Below are 24037 nucleotides of genomic sequence, written 5' to 3' on the forward strand. Positions count from 1 at the left end.
CCACCACCAAATACGTCCCTTATGGATGTCCCAGTGTTGTCGATTGGGATCGTATCTTCCGCCAAAGAAGGAAGAAACGAAATAGGAGCTAACATGTCTGGAACGTACACTACTGGATGTACCAGGTACGTCGCAAGGCCGGAGTCCATACTGAAAGACGAAGTGCCATCGTAATACGCCGTAGAAATGCGCTCTGAGGGCACATAAAAGACCTCGTGCCTTGTTTTGCTTAGCTCGCCGCGCTCCGACCCATCCCAAACTCTAAACTTGAACCATGCGGCACCTTGAAACAGATGGGCTTTCCGCAATCGAATGCGAGACAAAAGTGGCAATGCCAAAGAGGCAGTCTCGTTGACGTATTCTATCGGACGCCAAACTTCGTCGTACAATAAGCAACACGAGTCATTGATCATGACCTCAATTCCACTACCATATCCAGATCCTGAAATATTGGGTGAGACATCGAGTTCCCCACATAACTTTGTCACGTTGTGCAACAATTTGGTGCAATGCGTGTACTCCCACACACCACCCTTTGTGTCGATCTCCGTTATGACCAAACTCAGCAAGTCACCATCTTCGTCGTATCCGGACGGATGCTGAGTCTCGAGGTATCCACTTGTCAACATAAGAAACTCTACAGAGACTCCCTTTTCGTGGGCCACCTCGTCCAATGAACCGAGGAATAAAAGCGGTGACAGGAGCGTGGGAGGAGTATTCGGCAGTACGCACGTCTGACTCTCGTTGAGACACACTGCAGTAAGATTGCAGTAAAACTGACCAAGGGGACAGCAGTGAGACAGATTGCTAACGCAGGTAAACGTATCAGAGCACGGCAAAGTCCCATCTGGACACAGCTGACACGGATGGATCGAATTCTCATCAACAAGACCGACATGCACACATACGTCTTTCTCCACACAGTAAGTCAGGTGACGACCGACACAATATCTTGCGGTTACATCCACGTGTGTGCCCCCCTTCTGACACCATTCTGATCCATCAGACGTCCTAACCCTGACGTAACCGTCGTAACATGTCGCGCTGGTCTGATCGCAGAACGACGTCACATTGCCCGTCTTTTCGCAGTAATCGGTCACTGGACATCTGGCGTGACCCTCCTCCAAGCAAGTTCCGTTGCACGACCTCCCTTCCGGAATACAGGTTTGGTTTGTAGGGCAAACGACCATGGAGGAGATGTTGCAATAGGAAAAGGTACAGTGGTGTCCGCTCTCGCTGGCAATCCAACCGTTTGGACATTGCTGGTCGCCTCCATCGATAACAGATGGTTCTGTTCTATAGCACACCCGAGGAAGACAAAAATCACTTGAATATGTCGTAGATATGATTAAATATACCAGAGCAGTTAAAAATCCGTCGCTTGCTTCGACAGTAATATTATAGACAGATACCGCGTTGTCGCCTAAGATTTTGGTTGTGGTCACGTGACCGGTTACGTTGTCGATTTGGAAGAATTGACCTTCGTTGCCGGACGTGAACGAGTATTTGATATTCCCGTGAAATTCGTCAAGGTCTGTAGCATGGAATCGCGTCACAGAAATGGGCGACGGAGGAAGCCTGGGAACGGTGGCGTGGACGACGTTGGCCGCAAATACGGGAAAGTTGTCGTTTAGATCCAAAACGATAAAAGTGACTCTCACAGTCGTAGAAAGTCGGGTGGAGAACCCGGTGTCAATCGCAGTTACGAACAACACGTGAGTCTTCTTGAATTCGCGGTCAACAAGCGCAGCAACGGTTATCTCACCGGTTGACTCATCGATTCGGAACAGCTCTTGGCCTTTCGACCCATAACTATTGGTCGTCACGTGATAGGTTATGGTCTGGTTGCGGTCGGCATCCACCGCCGTGACAATGATTACGGATGTTCCAATAGGGATATTCTCGGGAATGTTTATCTTGTATTCCGCACGGGTAAATATCGGTTCATGCTCGTTTTGATTGGTGACGACGATTTGGACGAGAACTGATGAACTGAGAGGGGGGAAACCCGAGTCTTGCGCATACACTTGTAAGTTATACACAGATGTCTTCTCAAAGTCCAGAATTCCGTTGATGATCACGTCTCCACTAACAGAATCGATGCGAAATCGTCCCGCTTCGTTGCCTGACGTGATAGAATATCTGATGACGTCACTGCTGTTTGTGTCTGGGTCGACGGCGCGAACGACGGCGACGACGGCTCCGACCTGTGATGCCTCCGGTATAGAGAAGTGGTAGACAGTCGTGTCAAAAACGGGAGCCATTTCGTTGACTTCCGTGATTTCAACGTTTACGGTCGTGGAGTCGTCCTTACGGACGGGCGATCCAGAATCTGTCGCCGTGACGACGAGAGTATATGACGACTGAGCCTCGCGGTTGAGCGACGCGAGAGTGTAAATGTCACCCGTACTGTCATTCACTGCAAATATGTCGCTCGTCAAAGAGTACGTAACACGGCCGTTCAACCCGTCGTCGAGGTCGTCGGCTGTCGTCCGAATGATCGTCGTCCCGGGGCGAGTGTCTTCCGGAGTGGAAACTCGGTATTCATCCAAAGCAAACGACGGATTATTGTCGTTGAAGTCTTGAATCTCGACTCTCACAGACGCATATCCCACCAACCTCGGATTCGCAGCAAAATTTGACGCTGTGACGTTAAGAGTGACAATCGGTGTCGTTTCTCGGTCGATACTCATTGCCGTATTTATCAGTCCAGAAGACCTGCCGACGACAAACCATCCGTGGTCGTTGCCGCTTACAATGTCGTATTCTATTTCGGCGTTCGATGCGGAATCGGCGTCGGTCGCTTTTACCAAAATCACGAAGCTTCTCAATGCGGATGTCTCATTGAGTGACGCAGTGTACAAAGTCGTTTCAAAGGCCGGTGCATTGTCGTTCACGTCGACGACTGTAATACAAACGAAAGTATAAGCCGTCAGTCCAGCGACGTTAACAGCTGCAACCGATAACCCGTACGTCCTGCTCTGTTCGTAGTCCAGGCTTTTTCTTGTCCGAATGATCCCGAAACGATCAATAGTGAAGAAATCTCTTAAGTCGCTTGTGACGATGGTGTAGTTTGATGCAGTGGAAGCATTCAGATGTACGACCTCCGACCCCGGCGCAGTGTCTTCAGGAACGCTTGCTCTAAAGGAAGACTTGGGAAAGAGTGGCAGCAACGTCGCCTCGTCTACAATATCTGCAATCAGCGTGCAGTATGTAAAGAAATCTCCGTCCGTTACGGATATGTTGAGATAAAAGGTGGTGTTGCCATAGGAACTGAGCTGTTTGTTTGTCGTGACGGCCGCTGTGTATTCTTCAATCCCAAACAATCCGAGTTCATTTCCACCAACGATACTATACCGAATTCCCGTCAGAAAATTAGTGGCAAAGTCGACGTCGTGAGCAGTTGTCATCGCAACCAACGACCCAATCACGGTCCTCGAACTCAGACTTGTCCTGAACGTGTCCGAATCAAAGCGAGGCTTGTGATCATTCCTATCGAGCACTTTCACTGTTAAAGCCGTCGAGGCGTCGAACTCACCATCTAACTGTGAGCCACCATCTCGAACTTCCACTGTAATGACATGCGCAGTTTTCGTTTCATAGTCCAAACTCCCGTTCAACGTCACAGTACCGGTGGGACCGTCGACGGCAAAAAGACCGTTCTCATTTCCAATCATGATGCGATATCGCAAACGAGCATTGATTCCCTCATCGGCGTCGGTCGCTACCAGCCGTGTAATAAACGTGCCAACTTTCGCATCTTCGGCGACCGAAATCGTGTAGAACGCGAACAGGAACTTCGGCGCGTGGTCGTTGACGTCGGAGACGGTGACATTCAACCGCGTGGACGATCGACGGGCGGGCGCGCCGCCGTCCGTCGCCTCGATTATCAATTCGTATCTCTCCGTCGCTTCGCGGTCGAGATACTTCTTGGTCGTTATCGAGCCGCTTCGCCGGTCGATGCCAAAGTTGAGATTAGCGTTTCCGTCTCGGATGCGGTAAGAGAGTCGAGAGTTCGTGCCGTCGTCGGGGTCGGTGGCGACGCTAGTAAATAGTGTGGTGTCGAGAATGGCGCTCTCGCTCACGGCGACGGCGTAGCTCTGATGAGAAAATGCTGGGTCGTTGTCGTTAAGATCCAAGACTGTTATTAGTAGGCCAACGGTGCTCGACAGAGGCGGGCGGCCGTGATCGAAAGCTGTGACGTTGAGCTTGTAGGTCACCCGAAACTCGCGATCCAATGGCGCAAGAGTGTAGACGAGGCCTGTTGTTGCGTTAACAGCAAACTGTCCGTCTTGGTTTCCTGCGGTTATGTTGAGTAAAACTCGACTGTTCTCGTTCGCGTCGATGTCGTCGACAGACAGTTGCAACAAGGGCAGCAGAGACGGCCCGTTCTCGTACAGAGAAGACTCGTACGCAGGCGCAGAAATAATCGGAAAATTATCGTTGATATCTAGTATATTGATTTCAATATGACTGCCGTCGATTTTCCTTAAAAATCCGTTGTCTTCAACGACTATCTCGAGCCGGTAGAATGAAATGGTTTCACGGTCGAGGTAACTCATGCTGAAAACGGTGCCATTCGTGGAGTCCACGGCAAAGTGATCGGCTCCGATTTCCGTTCTGTTCAGTATGTACGTGAGCCTCCCGTTCGACGTACTGTCGGCGTCCGACGCACGCAACTGTAGCACGACGGCTCCTATCGGAATGTCCTCGAAGACGGATACGTTATACATCAATCTGTCGAACACGGGCGCATTGTCGTTGAGATCGATTATCGTGACGGTCACGTTGACGTCCGTCGTCTGAAGCTCGACGAACCCCTGGTCGGTCGCTCTGACGGTAAAATCGTACGACGAAACGTTCTCGTAATCAAAATATGTCGTGCCGTACAACATCCCAGACGTCGAGTCAATGTAGAAGTCAGTATGCGTGTCGTTGTCGACAATGGAATAGGCGACTGTCTGATTGTCTCGGTCTAGAGCCGCGACCGTGCCGATGTAATCTCCTGGTGATGAGTTCTCGTTAATTGCAAACGTGTAGGCTCTCTGCCCGAAAATCGGTCTGTTGTCGTTAGCATTCAAAACATAGACAACCACGGCCGCCGTGCTGTTCAACGTTCCGTCACTAGCCGCAACCCATAGAGTAAACTGATCGATACTTTCCGCGTCGAGTTTTCCTGATACGATGACGTCACCCGTTTGAGGATCGATTTGAAATCGAGACGCGTTGTTGCCCGATACGATGCGATACTCTATCGCTCTGTTATGCGTGTCGACGTCGCGGTCTGTCGCACTCACGCGGACGACGACCGTTCCGTTCTCGGAGCCCTCGTCGACGGCTCCGACGTAGCTGCTCGGACTAAATGTGGGTCGATTGTCGTTCTCGTCGTACAGACTTACTGTTACTAACGTTGAACTCGAAAGCGGAGCGTCTCCGCGGTCTGTCGCGTATACAATCAACTGGTAGGATGGTGTCGACTCTCGATCGAGAGTTGCTGCCACGGTGATATGTCCCGAGACTGAATCAATTGAAAAGTGGTTCCAGCTTGGTGTCTGTGATCTTATAGAGTAGAGTATCATACCGTGCGTACCGTCGTCCAAGTCGCTTGCTAAGACTGTCAGCACGGGTTGATTAAGAGGGGCTCCTTCGGATATGAAAACGGAGTAGTTGGAGGTAGTGAAGGCTGGAGCCTCGTCGTTGCGATCCAGGACAGTCACGTTGATGCTTACCGTCAAGCTCAGCGGGTGCGGTAATCCGTTGTCGACTGCTATCACGGTCAACTCGTACAACGAGATCGTTTCTCTATCCAACGGGCGAGACGTGGTGACAAGCCCGCTGCTCGAGTTAATCACAAAATGATCAGCATACGGGCTACTTACAAATGCATAAGAAATATCAGCATTTCGTCCGACGTCCTGGTCGGTCGTGAACACTTGAAGCACAGTCGTTCCGGAAGGCATGTTTTCAAACACGACTCCTTCATAATGAGTCACCTCCACGCCAGATATATCAACAAATGTTGGAGAGAATTCGTTGACGTCCGTCACCGTTATGGTGACAGGAATGGGACTCTGTAGCCTCGGCATCCCGAGATCAGTCGCCACAACAGTCAATCTATACATATCGGTTACTTCTCTGTTGAAACGGTCGTTACTGTATATGACTCCTGAGGTCGAATTTATGACGAACGACGTCGTGGAGATGGCAATGCTGTACTCAATCTCAGAGTTCGCACCGACGTCGTCGTCATCAATGGCCGACACCTGCAAGATGGCCGTGCCCGGATCGACGTTCTCTTGAATAAATCCTGAATAACTTTGTCGAACAAACAGTGGAGGTTGATCATTGATGTCGGTGACTGTTATACGAACACAAGCTCGTGAAGTACGAGAGGCCTCTCTCTCGATCGGTTGGTCAGTTACTGTCGCTATGACAACGAAATTGTCTTCCGCCTCTCTATCCAAGCGGCCAGCCACACTTATATTTCCTGTAACCGCATCGATACTAAAGACAGGTGACGGTTGATGAACATCGGAAATATTAAACGAGCAGTCCGTACGGCTTCTGTTAGGTTGAAGAAGAGAAAAGCGCAGCAAACGGTTGCTTCCGACGTCTCGATCACTCGCACTAACTTGTAAAACGAATGCTCCAATCGTTGAGTGTTCTGCTATTGCGGCTGAGTATACAGGACTTGAGAATACGGGTGTGTTATCGTTGACGTCTGTGACGGTTACAACGACGGACGCCGTGCCGACCAACATTGGGGATCCGTGGTCTCTCGCAAGCAAAGTAAGGACGAACCGGTCTTGAACCTCGCGGTCCAGTTGCCGTTTCGTTTGCACTATTCCAGTGAGCGGGTCCACCATGAATGTTCTAACAGCCAGCTGGTCTCCGTGGTAATCCAAGTAAAACTCTATGTCGGCATTCGGGCCCGAATCGCGGTCGTGAGCGACTGGAAAAGTGAGATTGCTGCCAATGTCGGTTGCTTCCGACGCGCTTGTTTTGTATATGAGCGAATCGAAGAATGGTGTGTTGTCGTTGGTGTCGTTGACGTAGATGACGACCTTCGTTGAACTGCTCCGTCTTAATGTTTCATTAGCTGAGTCGGTCGCCTGAACTACGAGATCATACTTTTGCGTTGTTTCGTAGTCGATATCGTCTGCTACAAGAATTTCTCCGGTAGTTGGACGGATAGAAAATCTCCTCTCAGAGTTCCCGGATAGGATTTCGTAAAGAACGGTTCCGTTCTCCTTGTAGTCTGGGTCTACGGCTTCTACAGTAGCAACGGTTGTATTCACAAGCGCGTTCTCGTAGACCGTTCCTTCAAATTGGGAACGAATGAAGGTCGGTGTGTTGTCGTTGAGATCGAGAACGCTAATGTTCAGACCGACTTCTGTAGAGAGTGACGTATTTCCTCCGTCCGTCGCCACAATGATGATACTGTGAAGATGCACTGTCTCACGGTCGAGACGTCCGGCTGTTGTGACGACGCCTGTTGTGTCGTTTACTTTGAAGAGCGTCGTGCTGTTGTATTCAGGATTGTGCAATATAGAAAAGGACACCTCACTGCTGACATCCAGGTCGTCGTCAGTAGCAGCCACTTTCGTAATGGTCGTTCCTTCGGGTGCATCTTCCGGAACAGTAGCCGCGTAGAACGACTGGGAGAAAACAGGGTTGTTGTCGTTGGTATCTACGACGGTCACTACAAGCTGCGCTAAGGCAAACCTTCCTCCACCATCACTAGCATTGAGTACAATGCGATACAGATCCTGTTTTTCTCTGTCTAGTATTCCCATTGTGCTCACGTCGCCTGTCTCAGGATTAACAGCAAACTGAGACAGGGGGTCCCCCGACGCAATGGAGTATCGGACCAGACCGTTTGTGACTACATATCTGACCGTTCCGGTCAAAGAGTCGACCACACTGTCCACGAGATCAGGATCTGTAGCTCTCACGCTTATGATCGACGATCCCGTTGGAACATTCTCATACACTTCAGCCTCATAAAAATATACCGCCCAGACCGGTGAGTTATCATTGAGGTCAATAATGTTGATAGTAAGAGGAATGCTGGAAGACTGAGGCGGGCTTCCACTGTCCGTAGCAGTCACTGTAAGAACGTAAACGGCCTTTTTCTCTCGATCAAGTGGAGTTCCAGACATAATCTCTCCCGACCAGGAATCGACCACAAACGTTATATCATCAAAATCACCACTCAGAGTGTAGGTAATGAGGCCGTTTAGCCCGAGGTCCGAATCCGTAGCTGTCACGTTGATGAGAGGCGTATTTGCAGGAGTATCCTCGGTGATGGTCAGATCAAGACCGGTTACAGTGAACCTTGGCTTGTTGTCATTGCTCTCGATGACGCTGATTCGTATCTCAGCTGAATCGGACAGCGCATTGGACGAGAGATGATTGGTAGCAGTCACTGTGTACGCATAACTGAGCGGACCGTTCTCAAAGTCCAAAACTCTGTTGGGGTAAACGTCCCCGCTTGTGGCGTCAACACGAAAATGGTTGGAGTTTTCTGATGAAATCAGCGTGTACAAAATAGAGGATGAGTCTTGTGATGTGTCCATGTCTTGAGCTCTAACCCGCAAAACGACGTCAGTCTTTGCTGTCGCCTCTGCTACATCCAGCTCATACAATTTACTAACAAACACAGGAGGGTTGTCGTTGTTGTCTCGGACGGTAATTCGGACGAGAGTGTATGCAATGCCGTGAGAGTTATTGGCTGACACTCCCAAGTGATAGACGGATATTGACTCGTAGTCTAGAGTGCATACAGTCTGTATAATGCCTGTTGATGTGATATTAAAATGGCCCAAATCATTTCCTGATATGATAGAGAAGGTTGAACCGATTGGAGTGGTTACAACAGTCAGCACACTGGACGCTAATCCCGAGTTCTCATCAATCAAGCTGGAATACGGTGACATCAAAAACTCGGGTTTACTTGCTGCAGTATCAAAGATGTCGATAAAAACTGATGCTTGATTGGAGTGTATACCATCGGTCACTTCAACTGTGACGTTATATTCAGTATCTGAGTATTTTAAAAGCGACTTGGCTACACGAATTTCGGCCACACGAGATCCGGACACCTGTACTAGTGTAAAGAGTTGAAAGTCGTTGCCTGACAGCAAGGAATATGTAAGGCTCGATGTAGAACTCAAATCTCCATCAAGAGCTGCAAGTTCCAAAACACTTGATTGAATTGTTGCTGTAAATGGAATGGAAATAAAATAACATTGTGAAGGAAAGAGAACCGGTTCATCATTTACGTCAGTAATGTAAATGTAAATGAGTGTCGAAGCATCCCGTGGAGCATCACCAGAATCGGATGCTTGAACCCCAATAACGTACGAGTCCAGAATTTCTCTGTCTAGACTAGAATTGAGAGTAACAATTCCACTGTGGCTGTCCAATGTAAAAGCACCTTGATGGTTCTCAAACACCAACTCAAATGACAATGTCCCATTCTTGCCTTCATCCTGGTCAATCGCAGGGACAACAAAGACAACAGTGCCCACAGCTGTGTCTTCAGATATTGAGTATTCAACTATCAGATTGTCATACATTGCCCTGTTGTCATTGAGATCTTCCAAGTGGATAGTTACGTTAACATAACTTGCTAGAAACCGAGATGACAGACTGTTGTTTGCCATAACTGTAAGCAGATAGTCTTCTTGAGAGTCTCTGTCGAGATATCTTGCTGTCTTTAACACTCCTGTTTCATTGTGTAAGCTAAAGAACACGAGGTCATTAGAAGGCAAAATTAAATATTCAATAGCTCCATCAACTGCAATGTCTCTGTCTGTTGCAACAATGGTCAAGAGATGAGTGCCAACTCCCATGTTTTCACGCACTGAGACATTGTATGAAGTCGACATAAACGTAGGAATGTTGTCATTCACATCAGTTATTATGATGGTAATATTTGCGTAATCTCTATATTCTGCATCATTCCGATCAGTTACCATCACCTCTAGCTGATAGTCTGATTGCACCTCTCTGTCGAAAGATGATGCAGTCGCTACCACCCCTGTAGACAAATTCAACAAGAAGTTGTTTGCAGTAAAATCTCTTCCACCAATAAATGTGTAGTTCTTTTCAGAATTGCCACCGATGTCTTTGTCAATGGCATCAACTGAACCAACTATGGATCCAATTTCAATGTCTTCTGGAATTGAAATTTCAAAAATTTGTTTAGTAAACACAGGAGGGCTATCATTCTCGTCTAATACTTGAACTGTCACACCCACACGGCTTGTTTGCTGAGGTTGTCCCATATCAATTGCCTCTACTTCTAGAGTGTAAAATGATACCCGTTCCCTGTCTATAGTTAGTCGAGTTGTAATCAGTCCAGAAGTTTGATTTATTCTGAACCTACTCCACGGTCTGCTACTGTCCCGTGTAATGCGAAAACTAAGAGAGGCATTTTCTCCCAGATCAGGATCAGTAGCCACAATATATCCAACAGAAGACGAAGACAAGCTGTTTTCGGGAACACTAATATTGAAATGTTTTTCAGCAAACTGAGGTGGACTATCATTTACATCAAATAGCTCAATTAGAAGCAAAGTTGTACCAGTGAGAGAAGGTGTGGCTGTGTTTACAGCTCCAACTGTGACCATTGGAAATGGTATAGCTTCTCTATCAGGTGATTTTACAACAGTTATAACACCTGTTGTTGGATGAACCGAAAACCACCGGTAAGGGTCACCACTGAGTATTGCATACTCAAAGTCTTTATTGATGAAATCCACATCAAGATCATAAGCTGAAACGGTGGCGATAGAGAACCCCAGCTGTACATCTTCACTAAATGCAGCTGAGTAATTGCTTTCAACAAAAGAAGGAACAACGTCGTTCACATCTAAAATAGTGATATTGATGAGTGCCATGGAAAAAGCTGGCTGTCGACCATGGTCTGTAGCAGTCACCGATACAACATAGAAGGCTGCTCTTTCTCTGTCCAAAGTCCCAGCAACAAACATACTTCCTGTCACAGGATCTATTCCAAACATGTCTCTATCTTCCAATGAATAAGTAATCACAGCGTTTGTGCCAGTGTCCACATCAGTCGCAGTCACTAGAAGGATTTCAGTTCCATTATCAGATCCCTCTGATACCATCCCTTCATACACCAATTCTGTAAACACTGGAGGATTATCATTGGCATCTCCAACAGTAACAAAAACGTGAGTCGTGGCAGAACGGTAGTATGGCACTCCCTCAGTTGCCTGCACAGCCAACACATAAAATGAATTTTCCTCCTTGTCCAGCATTACAGTAGCCGTCACTTCTCCTGTAAAGTTGTCTATTCGAAATCTTGACATTTCATTTCCTGAGATGATTGTATATGTTGGCTGTGCATTAGATCCAACATCCAAGTCTAATGCCTGTACTTGTACTGCTACCTGTGCACCTGGTGCCGTTCCCTCTGTAATCTCGCCACTAAAATTGGCAACAAAGTAAGGGCCATTGTCGTTGGCATCTCCAATCATAATCGTGATGTTACCATATCCAAGAAGTGAAGGTTGACCGAAGTCTCGCATAGCGAGAGTAAGCACGTATTCTGATATATGCTCTCTATCTAAAGTCCGTTTTGTCATCACTAATCCGGTCAGATTGTTTATTTCAAATGAATCCAGAGTGTTCCCAGAGTAAATTTCATATGATACCATGCCTCCTGAACCAGAATCTGGGTCAGTGGCTGACACATAGAAGACTGGCACAGACGGCTGATTTTCTAGTACTCTTCCGATGACAGGAGTGGGAAAATACGGGGCAACATCATTGATGTCGTCAAGAGTGACTCGGACAAGGGTGGTGTCTTCAAAAGGATGAGGAAACCCGCCATCTCGAGCAGATATACGGAATACAATGATGGAGCTAGAAAAGAAACAGAATGAATAAAGATCCCGGATTTGTCCCAGGATAGTCCAGCTGGCTAGTGGTTGTTGGCATGTTCACCGTTTCAAGTGTGTGTGTGTGTGTGTGTGTGTGTGTGTGTGTGTGTGTGTGTGTGTGTGTGTGTGTGTGTGTGTGTGTGTGTGTGTGTGTGTGTGTGTGTGTGTGTGTGTGTGTGTGTGTGTGTGTTTACAGCATAAATGGTTGCCGGTTTGCTAATACATAAAAATTATACGAATGTTTGCAAATATACCTTTGATCTCTATCTAGAGAAGAATTGACAAACACTTCACCAGTTGTTCTGTTCACTTCAAATGTTCCTGCCCCTTCTTCAAATAATTCCATCGGTGCAGCAGCAATTACATGATAGGTAATGTCTCCTATAGGGCCATTGTCTCTGTCTCTAGCACTGACAGATAGAACACTGAAACCAATGGCTGCGTCTTCAGTTACTGTCACATTATACTCATGTGCAAGAAAAACTGGTGGGTTTTCATTCACATCATGTATTTCAAGAGTAATGGAAGTGTCTGTGTATCGCGGTGACGATCCTTTGTCCCATGCTCGTACTGTCATCATGTACAGCTGTTTCACTTGAAAATTAAGATTAATTTTCGATCTTATGATGCCTGTATCCTCATTGACATCAAAGGCATTTCTCTCAGAAAATAGTGTCTCATACCTTATCTCAGCATTTGCACCAGCATCAGCATCAGTGGCTGTGATTTGAAGAACAGAGCTACCAATTGTTGTGTTGTCAAGCAAGCCCACATAATAGAAAGTCTGTTCGAATTGAGGTACATTGTCGTTGAGATCAGTCACGTAAATATGAACCAGAACAGTTGATGTTTGCCGGAGAGACTCATTCACTGCCAAGTCATTGGCTGCCACTGTGAGACTGTAAAATGAATTTTGCTCTCGATCCAAGACAACACGAGTACGTATCATTCCTGTTATTGTATCTAGTGAGAACAGTCCATCATCTCCAGTAATCAGTCTGTATACAACTGATGAGTTTATTCCTTCATCTGGATCTTGAGCATTTAGAACGAGGACTTCAGTATTGCCAAACGCTCCTTCTGATACAGAACCATTTATTGGATCAGAAGGAAACGCAGGAGGATTGTCATTGACATCTGACAAGAGCACAGTGATAGTGATCTTGTCTTCTAGATGAGGCACGCCTCCATCTCTAGCAACAACAACAAGAAACATAATCGGTCCATGCAACGAGTCTCTATCAAGAGAATTAGCAGTTCGAATTTGGCCAGTGTGAGGGTTAATATCAAAACCATTATTCAAATTTCCAGACTCAATGGAAAACGTGATGTTTGCATTAACTCCGAAATCATCGTCTGTCACATTTATGAAATTCAAGAGAGTAATACCCGGAGGAGTTGCCTCACTCAAATTGAAGTGTAACTCTGAAGGTTCTTCGATAACAGGTGCATGGTCATTAGCATCGGTGATCCGAATGAGCAGATTTGCTGTGTCTGTGAGATTTCCACCATCTGTTGCTGTCACAGTCAGGTTAAACAATTGATTCAGAGTCACATCAAATTGACCGTTCGATTTAAATGTCAAAGTTATGGCTCCACTTTCAATGTCCAACAAGAAGTAACCCGATTCATTTCCAGCAATCAAACTGTACAAAACCCTGCCATTGGAAATGTCATATCGATACGTTTTCGTCAATGTTCCATCAGGTTGTAGCAGTAATACCTCCGATCTTTGCACTTTGTCAGGATCGTGTGCAGACACAACTGTCACTGTCGTGCTGGGAACCGAATCCTCCAGCAGATTAATAAAAAACGTTTCTTGCTGAAAATCCGGATAATGATCGTTGACATCAATAAGATAGATGGTCACTGGTGATGTGTCATTATTGCTCGAAGAGTCCCGTATGTGCACTCGGAAATGATAGATTTTGTCCACGCCTGTCACGTTGTCTACAGCCTCTCGATCTAGACGTACGCGGTTGTATACAACACCCGTTGTATTGCTAATTCGAAACGAGTCGCTGTCATCTCCATCCAGCAATGAATAAACGTAATTCTGGCCCGGAAGTCCCGTCGTCGACTCGATTGCTAGGACTTGAGCCACGGAAACGTCGATTCCTTGTTCCTCCGCCACACTAAGGATGTAGTTTCTCTGCGTGAAGACAGGCACGCCAAATACACGTTCGTTTACCGAATTACCGACCAAGAAAACGACAAACAAAAGCCAGTTTCGTGACATTTTTGAATTCAGTTACGTTGGCCACGCCCACCAATTGACTCAAACCACACCTACCGACCGGTCGTTTCGTCCTGATGCTTTAGTTGCGAGGAGGATACCTCTTGTCGGCGACACGGATAGAATATCGAACGAAGCCCCGTTCTCGTACAGAATCAAACTTCAAACTCCCGTATATGATTTCTTTGTTGTCGTCATAGCAACAGATCACAATGAACATGCGAAAGAGAATGAAATATCAAAAACTCGTACGGTCGTCAGACCAAGCGACACTCGCTAATTTTTATTACTAAATTTGTGCGACCGTTCGACAGCTGCGGCCATGAGAAAGGTAGCATTGCATTCAAAGAAGTCCCGGATAAACGTTCACGCCCACGGCAACGACAACAGAGGTTTGTTGTCTGGTGTGCGAGCGTTTGCTCTCCTTTCCGTCTCTATTGCTTCGTCTATCCGATGCAGGACGTCAATTGAGTACGATGGCGGAGGCAGTCAAGGTGATCGTTCGCTGCCGGCCGATGAACAGCCGCGAGAACAAAATGAACTGCGGCTGCGTCATCGAAATGGACAGCGCCGTGCGTCAAGTCGCGCTGAGAAAGCCGGGAGCGCCAGAGATGGCGCCCAAATTCTTCACATTCGACGGCGTCTACTTCATAGATAGCACAACACAATGGATCTATGAGGACATCGCATTTCCGCTCGTTGACGGCGTGCTGGAAGGATACAACGGTACGATTTTTGCCTACGGTCAAACGGGATGCGGCAAGTCGTACACAATGACCGGAGTGGTCGATCCCCCGGAGCAGAATGGGATCATACCGCGGGCGTTTGAGCATATCTTTGAGGCTGCCACTGTCACTGAAGATACCAAGTTCTTACTTCATGGGTCGTATCTTGAAATCTACAATGAAGAAATTCGGGATTTGCTTGGGAGGAATTCGAAGACGAAGCTGGATTTGCATGAGCATCCGGATAAGGGGGTTTATGCGGAGGGTCTGACTCATGTGCCTGTGCATACTGTGGAAGAGATCGCTTTGTTGATGGACAAAGGCTCGAAGAATCGGAGCGTTGGGGCGACGCTGATGAATATTGATTCGTCTCGGTCGCATTCGATATTCACGATTAGCATCGAGACGTGCAAGCCGTGCGGGAATCCTGATGGAAGCGACCGGATTCGGGCTGCAAAGTTGAATCTCGTCGATCTAGCGGGAAGCGAGAGGCAGGCGAAGACTGGTGCAATCGGTCAACGATTGAAGGAGGCAACAAAAATCAATCTGTCTCTTTCGGCTCTCGGGAATGTCATTTCTGCTCTGGTTGACGGCAAGGCTACGCACATCCCGTATCGTGATTCGAAATTAACTCGATTGCTTCAAGATTCTCTTGGTGGAAATACGAAAACTCTTATGGTGGCTTGTGTCAGTCCGGCTGACAACAACTACGACGAGACACTCAGCACACTGCGATATGCCAATCGAGCGAAAAACATCAAGAACAAGCCGAAGATCAATGAAGACCCAAAAGATGCTCTTCTGAGAGAATACCAGGATGAGATCAAGAAACTGAAGGCAATGTTAGCTGGTCAGCTGCCTGTAAGTGAGCAAATTCTGTTACCTCAACCAACAGTACCGAATGTTGCTCCAGCTAGTGATGTTGCAACCAGCAGAGAATTAGAGGAGGAAACAGAGAGGTTGCGATTGGAATATGAGTCACAACTGGCAGCCATCAAGGCTCAGTATGAGGCGGAGCAGAGTAGTAATGTAAAACTGCAAGAAGAAATGTCATTATTGAGATCCGAGTATGAGAGGCAGCTGAAAGAAGCGGAGGGTAAGTTTGCAGTTGATCAAGTCAGTGGCACGGCATCAAATCAAAGTTCTAGTCTTACTGCGGCGACAACAGACAGCTCGGCATTGGTGCATTCTTTGGAAATCTCTCATTCTGTCACTGTTGGAGTGAGTGAATCAAAACAGTCAAATATGGTGGTGATACCTGATGCCATGGTAGCTCAGTCGGAGGGAGTAAATGCTGCCAGTCTGGCTGTCGCTGTCGTAGATGAAGTCTCTTTACTTCGTAAGTCTTCAGAAGCTCATCCAGTCTTTGATTCTCCTGTTTCAAAAGTGATGCCTGCCATTTCCATGACAACGTCGGAGGCGCCATCAACTGGTGCCCAGTTGCCTTTGTCTACATTGGATCAACCTATTCCACCTCAATTGCCTCATTCTGCTCAAGACATTGCCACTCTAGTTCAACAACACGAAGAGGCGATGCGCAAATTGCAAGCACTGAATGCGCAGATGGTTGGTGGCGAGAAAGTAGAGGATGAGCAAGTGAAACAAAAGCTGAAGACAAGAAGAAAACATGCTGACGAACGACGATTAAGACTACAACAAGCTTTAGCAGACGATGACAATGAGGTAATGGAGGGAATCTATGACTCGATGCAAGGCAAGATCAATGTGAAGAGGAAACAGGTCGAATCTATTAAGCAACAACTTGAGTCTACAAAGCAGGAAGTTGAAGACATTCAGTCGGAGTTTCAACGTGATAGAGGAGACTATCTTGATGCATTGAGAGAACGAGAACGTCTCATTCAATTTCAGGAGCAATTTATTGACAAAATTCTTCCGTGTCTTCGTCGAGACTGCAACTATGTAAATCTCGATAAAATTCGATTGGAATCTAAATGGAACGATGAGAAACAAGAGTGGGAAATGCCGGCTTTGGTTGTGGCTCGCACGGTACTGCCTGCTTCTAGTGTGAACGCATTGGGGCCTCGGTTGACCAACCGACCACGGGAGAAGTCATTGAGTCCTCACTCTTTGCATACAGAGGTGCCAAGTCAGATGTCGAGACAAGCAGTCAGTGACGGTCAGGTTGGCTTCTCTCCTTCTCCTCCTCCAGAAGGTGACACATTCACACAGCGAATCAACCGAGCATCTGAGTCGGACTATTTTAGATCTAGACGTGCAGCAAAACTGTTGTCCGAGAGTTCTAATTATGCCACTGGTGACCCGATATCTCCTGCTCGGAGTGTTGCTCCATTTCAGATTAACTCACAAAAGACAGCGCCACTGAATGCAAAGCTGTCGGGGCCGATGGATCCCTCTCTGATGAGATGGCCGAGGCAATTAGAGTCACTCTCGAGTCAAAATTCGTTAGGGGTGGCGAATGGTGTGGCCCCAGCTCTTTCTCTTGGAAATGCTCATCAAATACAAGAACGGAGACGATCGAAACAGCTGAGGAAGCTTGATCCAATACAAGGCCAGAAGCCGCCACCGTCGTTGTAGATATTGATGTCTTTGTTAATAACTAGTTGTCATATTAACCAGATGATGAATGAGTATGAAGAATAGTATTGAATGAACTGAAATGAAAGGACAGCAAAATGTATGTATTACTTGTACCTCTATTGACATGAAATATATTATGTTTTCTCATATGCGCATGCGTATTAGGCGTAGCAAAAAATTGCGACCAACTCGCCCATCGTCACAAAAATTAAATGCTTTTATTAAACAACCATGCAAGTAAAAAATAAAATAAATAAATTAGAAACTAAATAATGATGGTCTGGGTACCCAAGGATTGCTTAGTACGCGCGAGGTATTGTATTCACTGCTCACTGCAATTCGTTGCGTCGCTATGAATCCTCCAAATCTGTCGGACCTGCTTGATCGCGATCCCAACTTGAAAAACCACAGCGCGGAAATAGCGACGAGGCACGAGAAGACGCTATTCACTGAGATTCGATTTTGGCGCCCAGATTCTTGATTTCCAGCATCTTCTGTTACAGATACGAACGTTTAGAGCGAATGAAGACGCATCTGGAGGAGCACGAAGGCGGACTGGACGCGTTCTCGAGAGGATACGAGAAATTCGGTCTCAACCGGACGGAAGACGGGGGCGTGATTTACAGAGAATGGGCGCCGGGTGCGGAAGGAGTCTTTCTCACCGGCGATTTCAGTGAGTTGTCGGTTTGCTTGGTGTCTGGTTTTGTGGTGCAGAGCTTTTCTGCAGTTTTGTCTTGTGTTTGGAAAGTTGAGTGGTTTTTTACTATTTTTTGGTTTTGTTGTTTGGGTTGTGTGTCATGTTGACTAACTTTCATAGGCATGCGCAATCAGAGACTGCGGAATTGAGAGAAGACATACTATGATAGTAATGAACACTGATCAGTGTTGTTTTCTCAGTGCATGTGTCTGTGCGTGTGTGCCTGCCTGTGTCTGTCTGTCTGTTTGTCTTGCTGTCTATTGCTGTCTGTCTGTCTGCCTGCATGTCTGTATGTCTGTCTGTCTATATGTCGGTCTGTCTCTTTGTCTGTCTGTCTCTCTGTCTGTTTGTCTGTATTTATCTGTCTCTGTCTTTCTGTCATCTGTCTGTTTGTATGTCTGTCTGTCTGTCTGTCAATGGTATTATATTTTTATAAAGCAGAACTATTACAGGCTAAATCAAACTAAGCAATGCACGATACACTACAGTTGACCCTAGCAGGGTCTGTCTGTCTGCTTGTCTGTCTGTCTGTCTGTCTGTCAGTCTGTCTGTCAGTCTGTCTGTCTGTCTTTCTGACTGACTGACATCATTTATTACACAGAAACCTCTACATACAGAACACTAAGAGTTTTAAAATAGTTTAAGTCAGTGGAATCACGGTTACAGCAAACTACAAATTAATACTATATGCATGCAAATAGTAGTTTAAGATCAATTGTAATGAACAGCACCTTGAATGGCACTGTCCGGCATAAATCCTTTCTCTTCTGTTGGGAGAAGACGTGACAACTTGTTTAGAATGACACTTGCATTTGATCTCTGTAGAAGAACAGAGAATCTCTTCCTGTAGTAACAATGAAACTCGGCTTTATTGCAGCGACCTTCCAATGTCTCTAAATCTTTTTGCCAAAGTATTAAGATACTCTGCTGCGCTGTCTCCTCAGCTTCCAAAATGCTAAAAAAACTAGAGGAGTAAATACCAGGTTATTAAAACTGTCGTGTATTCTTTCCTTTTCATATTTGCACGTTTTTGATCCTCTCTTAAAGTAGCTGCATAGCCGTCAGTTGTTGCAGATCCTTTCATTGCTTCTTGACTCCACGGGTGTGACTGACTGACTGTTCGTCTGTTTGTCTGTTGGTTTGTTTATCTGTCTGCATGTCTGGCTATCAATACATATAGTTTCATAAATCATCACTACGACTCACACCAATGCTAATTACACAAGGAAAAAAACAATTAAAGAAATGGGAAAGATGTATTGTTACTGTACGAAAAATAGAAACAAACTGGTCGCCAGCAAGTAACCTAAAGCTAACTAAGAACGACCTGTCGTCTGTTTGTTGTTCTGTCTGTCTGTCTGTCTGTCTGTCAATACATATATTTTCAAACATTGAACAATAATTATACACCATCTAAGCAAAGCAACTAAATACTACCTAAGGCAACTGGGCTTGGTTCTACCTACAACTATTTATGTTTATGTGGCTGTCTCTTGAAACAATCTTCTTTATTTTCTATCAATTACTCTAGCATTTGATTGTTGTAGACACACAGAAAACACAGATCTCCAGTATGTCTTGACAGTTGATGCAGTTGGCTTTCCATCTTCATCTCTTGATAGCTGTGACAGTTTCTTCAAATAGTCTTCAGCTTTCTTTCTCTAACAGCCAAATGTTCCAAAACTATATGCACAAATGTTGGTCAAAAACCTCCAGGCAAAGGCTCCTGGTCATACTTTTTGATCTTCAGATTTTCTCTTCTGGTTGCCGCTGCTCTCTGAGTTGTATCTGATAAAACTTCTATTTCATTGCTCCAGCGATGCGCTAGTGCAATATCCAATTCAAAATCCACCCCCGATGCCGAATCAAATACGACTATGTCTGATCTGTCTTCAGAATTGACATACCTTCCTTTGGGTTCTTTTACGTAATTGTCTGTCTGTCTGTCTGTCTGTCTGTCTGTCTGTCTGTCTGTGTGTCTGTCTGTCTGTTTTTATTTCTTACATCAAACTATGATACAATTCTGCAAAGAACCACAGTAATACAACTAGACTAATGTTCATTGAAAGCTAACATTACAGCAAACTAAAACATTTATATATAACTAAGACTAATGAGGAAAAATTGGGTGCTGAAAGGGTCAGGCCTCTCAGACCCACTGCACAACATGCTAAGTTTCTTAGATATAACTTGAACATTACTCTTCTGTAATTGTGCAGAGAATCTTTTCCTCCAAGAGTCTAAAAATTCCGCAGCATTAGGTCTTCCTGCTTCATCTGATGAAAAGGCTGCCAGTTCCTGTTTGTCTGTGTGTCTGTCTGTCTGTCTGTCTCTGTGTCTGTCTGTCTGTTTGTCTGTCTGTCTATCTGTGTGTCTGCCTGCCTGCCTGCCTGCCTGCCTGCCTGCCTGCCTGCCTGCCTGCCTGCCTGCCTGCCTGCCTGCCTGCCTGCCTGCCTGCCTGCCTGCCTGCCTGCCTGCCTGCCTGCATGCATGCATGCCTGTATGTCTGTCTGTCTGTCTGTCTGTCTGTCTGCCTGCCTGTCTGTCTGTCTGTCTGTCTGTCTGTCTGTCTTTGTTTGTCTGCTCTTCTGCCCATCTCTCTATCTGTCTTTCTTATTGTTGCAATACACATTTTGAATTATACATTTATCTTGCATATACATGTATGTCTATGATTGTTTGTTTGTATTTAAGCTGGTTTTTGTTTATTCTGTCTGTTAGTTTGTATCAAGTGTACATGTTTGTCTATTAATCTGTCTACCTCTCTGACTGACCCACTAGCTTTTAATTTTTTGTCTACTTACACACAACATGTAACTTAGTTGCGTATCAATAATGTAGACGTGCTGTTGATTTTATCCGATTTGTTTCACTTCTCTAACTCTTACGTTTATCCACTAATTTTCATTGCACATTGGGGCCGTTTTTATACACTTCAAGTCATGTTGTTTCTTATTAGACGGTTGGGACAGGCAATCCCTCAAGTGTGAAAAGAAGAAGTATGGAATGTGGGAGATAACTCTTCCACCAACTGCAGACGGAAAGAGCCCAGTACCTCACAACTCTAAATGGAAAGTATGCGATGAAACAGTTATCCATATTTGTGTGTGGTACTAGTACTCTGTTTACTCTCTTGTTCATCTGTTTGTCTACTTGCTTGATTATTACTCCAGCCTTATGGTTGGATGGCCAGCATCGAAGGTCAATTATGAGATGGGTCTGTCTCAAAATTGATGTCTACAGTTGTTAATTGGCAAAATTGATTGATTTATCAACTTAAACTGCATGCTGCTACTCGAGCATACTATTAAGTATTAGATTTAAAACCACCTCCACTATCTGAAATATAGAGAAACCTAATCTTCTGAATGGTATCTGGCTCATAAAACTTTTGACATGTGGTCGACAGGCATGCACAAGTTGAAGAAGGTCAGCATTTCTACAGGCACAAATCTAGCAAACAGTCATTGTGAAAAGCACCAATTAGCACTAATTAAAATACCAAGCAGTGTGAAATCTTAGAGCCTTGCCAAAGTTGGTACCGGAGACATACTTGAGCCCTGGGGTAATAATCAAGCGAGTACGGTATCTCTCTTTTTACCTGTCTGGCTCTGTTTTTCTTCTGTGGTTTGATGAAAGAGGGTATGTAAAACACCAAGTTGTATCCTCTCTTCTGTTCGTGGAGAATGGCGCCACTTCCACGAAGACGACACACCTTTTGTGACACACAGATGGACCCACACAAAAGCGGCCCTGTGAGCTGGCTTAAGCTCTACTATACCAGTTGGGAATCTGAGGATGGCGTACACTGTACGGTGACTTGCAAGTGCACGTCACATCCGCATACTCAACTAATTGAACAAACAAACTCCAGCACAGCTCATTTCAAGCCATGAAAGTTGCGTTTCAGGCTGTCGGAGAGGCAGTCTAGGCGAATTGTCGATCGGCGCGTTACAGACAGACATCCAGACGGAAGCAGGGTTGGCGTATTATATTGTAGGATAGGTAGATTGATAAGTTAACATTGAAACACCACACTGTAAGTAGACAAAGTCAGATTAATCGGATGGGCTTTTTCTTGGATATTTACAGCCCCGGTACAAGCGCTAACAAACGACATACAAATAGACGAGCAGACAGACACGTTAGTAGACAGATGTATTTTAATTAAACGATTTAATTCTTGTAATAAATTGAAATAGATATGTTTACTGACATGATTCATTTAATTGAAATACATCTGTCTACTGACGTGTCTGTCTGCTCATCTATTCGTCTATCTGTCTGATAGCTTGTTGTCATCAACAGCGACTAAAGTCTACTGTTTCAACGTGTTTGCTCATTTCCATGTCAAACTGACTTAACTGTGTATTGGCAGGTCGTAATCAAAACCCAGTCTGGTGACCTTGTTGATCGCATATCTCCATGGTCTCATTACGTCGTCTGCCGTGAAGACATCAAGCTGTACGAATCCTACAACTGGGATCCTGACGTCCCATACAAATTTCAACACCCGAAGGTTAAGAAGCCGCAAGCACCAAGAATTTACGAAGCACATGTCGGCATATCATCTGAGAAACCAGAGGTTGCGAGCTACAGACACATGGCTGACAACGTCCTGCATAGAATTGTGGGTCTTGGATACAATTGTATTCAGTTGATGGCGGTCATGGAGCATGCGTATTATGCAAGCTTTGGGTATCAAGTGACGAGTTTCTTTGCACCATCCAGGTGAGGGATGGTGTGTATGTGTATGTGTGTGTGTGTGTGTGTGTGTGTGTGTGTGTGTGTGTGTGCACGTGTGTGCACGTGTGTATGTGTGTGTGTTTGTGTGTGCGTGTGTCTGTGTCTGTGTCTGTGTCTGTGTCTGTGTGTCTGTGTGTGTCCGTGTGTGTCTGTGTGTCTATGTGTGTGTCTGTGTGTGTACGTGTGTGTCTGTGTGTGTAGGTGTGTGTCTGTGTGTTGGTTTGTGTCTGTGTATCTGTGTCCGTGTCGGTGTGTGTCAGTGTGTGTGTGCATGCGCACATGCACTTGGTGGATGTGTTCATGCATGTGTGAGTGTTTCTCCATGCAAAATGCAAGTGCCTTTGTAATGAATAAACAGGATTTCAGCAGCAGTTTAATATTAAGCGTCTAGAACTCAACTACTCTCTCTGTTCTATAGTCGTTATGGCACTCCTGATGATCTTAAGTATCTTGTGGATCAATGTCATAAATACGGACTCTACGTGTTGATCGACATCGTTCACAGTCATGCATCGAAGAATGTGCTCGACGGCTTGAATCACTTCGATGGCACTGACTCATGCTATTTTCACACTGGAGCACGAGGAGCACACAGTCTGTGGGACAGTCGACTCTTCGACTACCACAAGTACATCTTGCTGTAGTTGTAAAGTCACTGAATGTACAGTTGTGTTGCTGTTTACAGAATATTTTTGAAGATTTACGTGACATTTTCTTGTCTTTGTTACTCCGTCTGTTTTGTGTCTGTTTTTGTTTGTTTACTTGTCTGTTAGTCAGCCTCTTGCTTTTTTGTTTCTTTGTTTGTTGATCTGTTTGTACATCTGTTTTTCTATTTTTATTAAATGACAATATTAAACATAGAGAAACAGATGGACAAACAGATAAGCAAACAAACAAACAAACAAACAAATAAACGAAAAAGCAACAAACCGGCTGCTCAGTTTGCTTGTCCCACAGTGTTTTATGTGTTTGTTTCTGATCATTTTTGTCAGTTTGTATGTCAGGTTGTGTATTCCTCTGTTAGTCCATCTGCTTGCCTGTAATGTGTCTACTGATGTGCATGTACAGTATGTATGATGTTTAGTGAATATATAGTTGGCACATTTTTCTGTAAAAGCAATCCTATACATTAGTGTTAAGTGATAATGTCACATTCTTA

At 45.5% G+C, this 24037-nt stretch overlaps 3 protein-coding genes across 3 annotated transcripts in view; 2 read left to right on the forward strand and 1 right to left on the reverse strand.

Moving 5' to 3' along the window:
• Window positions 1-19: 19 nt before the first annotated feature.
• Window positions 20-14154, reverse strand: LOC134180883 (cadherin-23-like). The gene is made up of 3 exons (XM_062648067.1): window positions 12170-14154; window positions 123-11898; window positions 20-55 (listed from the first exon to the last, which is right to left on the reverse strand). The coding sequence occupies exons 1-3, from the start codon at window positions 14152-14154 to the stop codon at window positions 20-22; spliced, it is 13797 nt and encodes a 4598-aa protein (XP_062504051.1).
• A 402-nt stretch (window positions 14155-14556) lies between these two features.
• Window positions 14557-17582, forward strand: LOC134180695 (osmotic avoidance abnormal protein 3-like). The gene has a single exon (XM_062647881.1). It carries the CDS (start codon window positions 14628-14630, stop codon window positions 17430-17432), a length of 2805 nt encoding a protein of 934 aa, XP_062503865.1. The 5' UTR covers window positions 14557-14627; the 3' UTR covers window positions 17433-17582.
• A 157-nt stretch (window positions 17583-17739) lies between these two features.
• Window positions 17740-24037, forward strand: part of LOC134180696 (1,4-alpha-glucan-branching enzyme-like) — a 14622-nt gene continuing 8324 nt past the window's right edge. Inside the window, exons 1-5 of the mRNA XM_062647882.1 lie at window positions 17740-17864; window positions 17939-18108; window positions 21092-21207; window positions 22511-22863; window positions 23297-23506. Coding sequence (XP_062503866.1) covers window positions 17788-17864; window positions 17939-18108; window positions 21092-21207; window positions 22511-22863; window positions 23297-23506 — 926 coding nt within the window. The 5' untranslated portion in view covers window positions 17740-17787. The remainder of the gene's footprint in view (window positions 17865-17938; window positions 18109-21091; window positions 21208-22510; window positions 22864-23296; window positions 23507-24037) is intronic.

This window comes from Corticium candelabrum, chromosome 6, assembly GCF_963422355.1.
Source record: "Corticium candelabrum chromosome 6, ooCorCand1.1, whole genome shotgun sequence".
Taxonomy (NCBI): Eukaryota; Metazoa; Porifera; class Homoscleromorpha; order Homosclerophorida; family Plakinidae; genus Corticium; species Corticium candelabrum.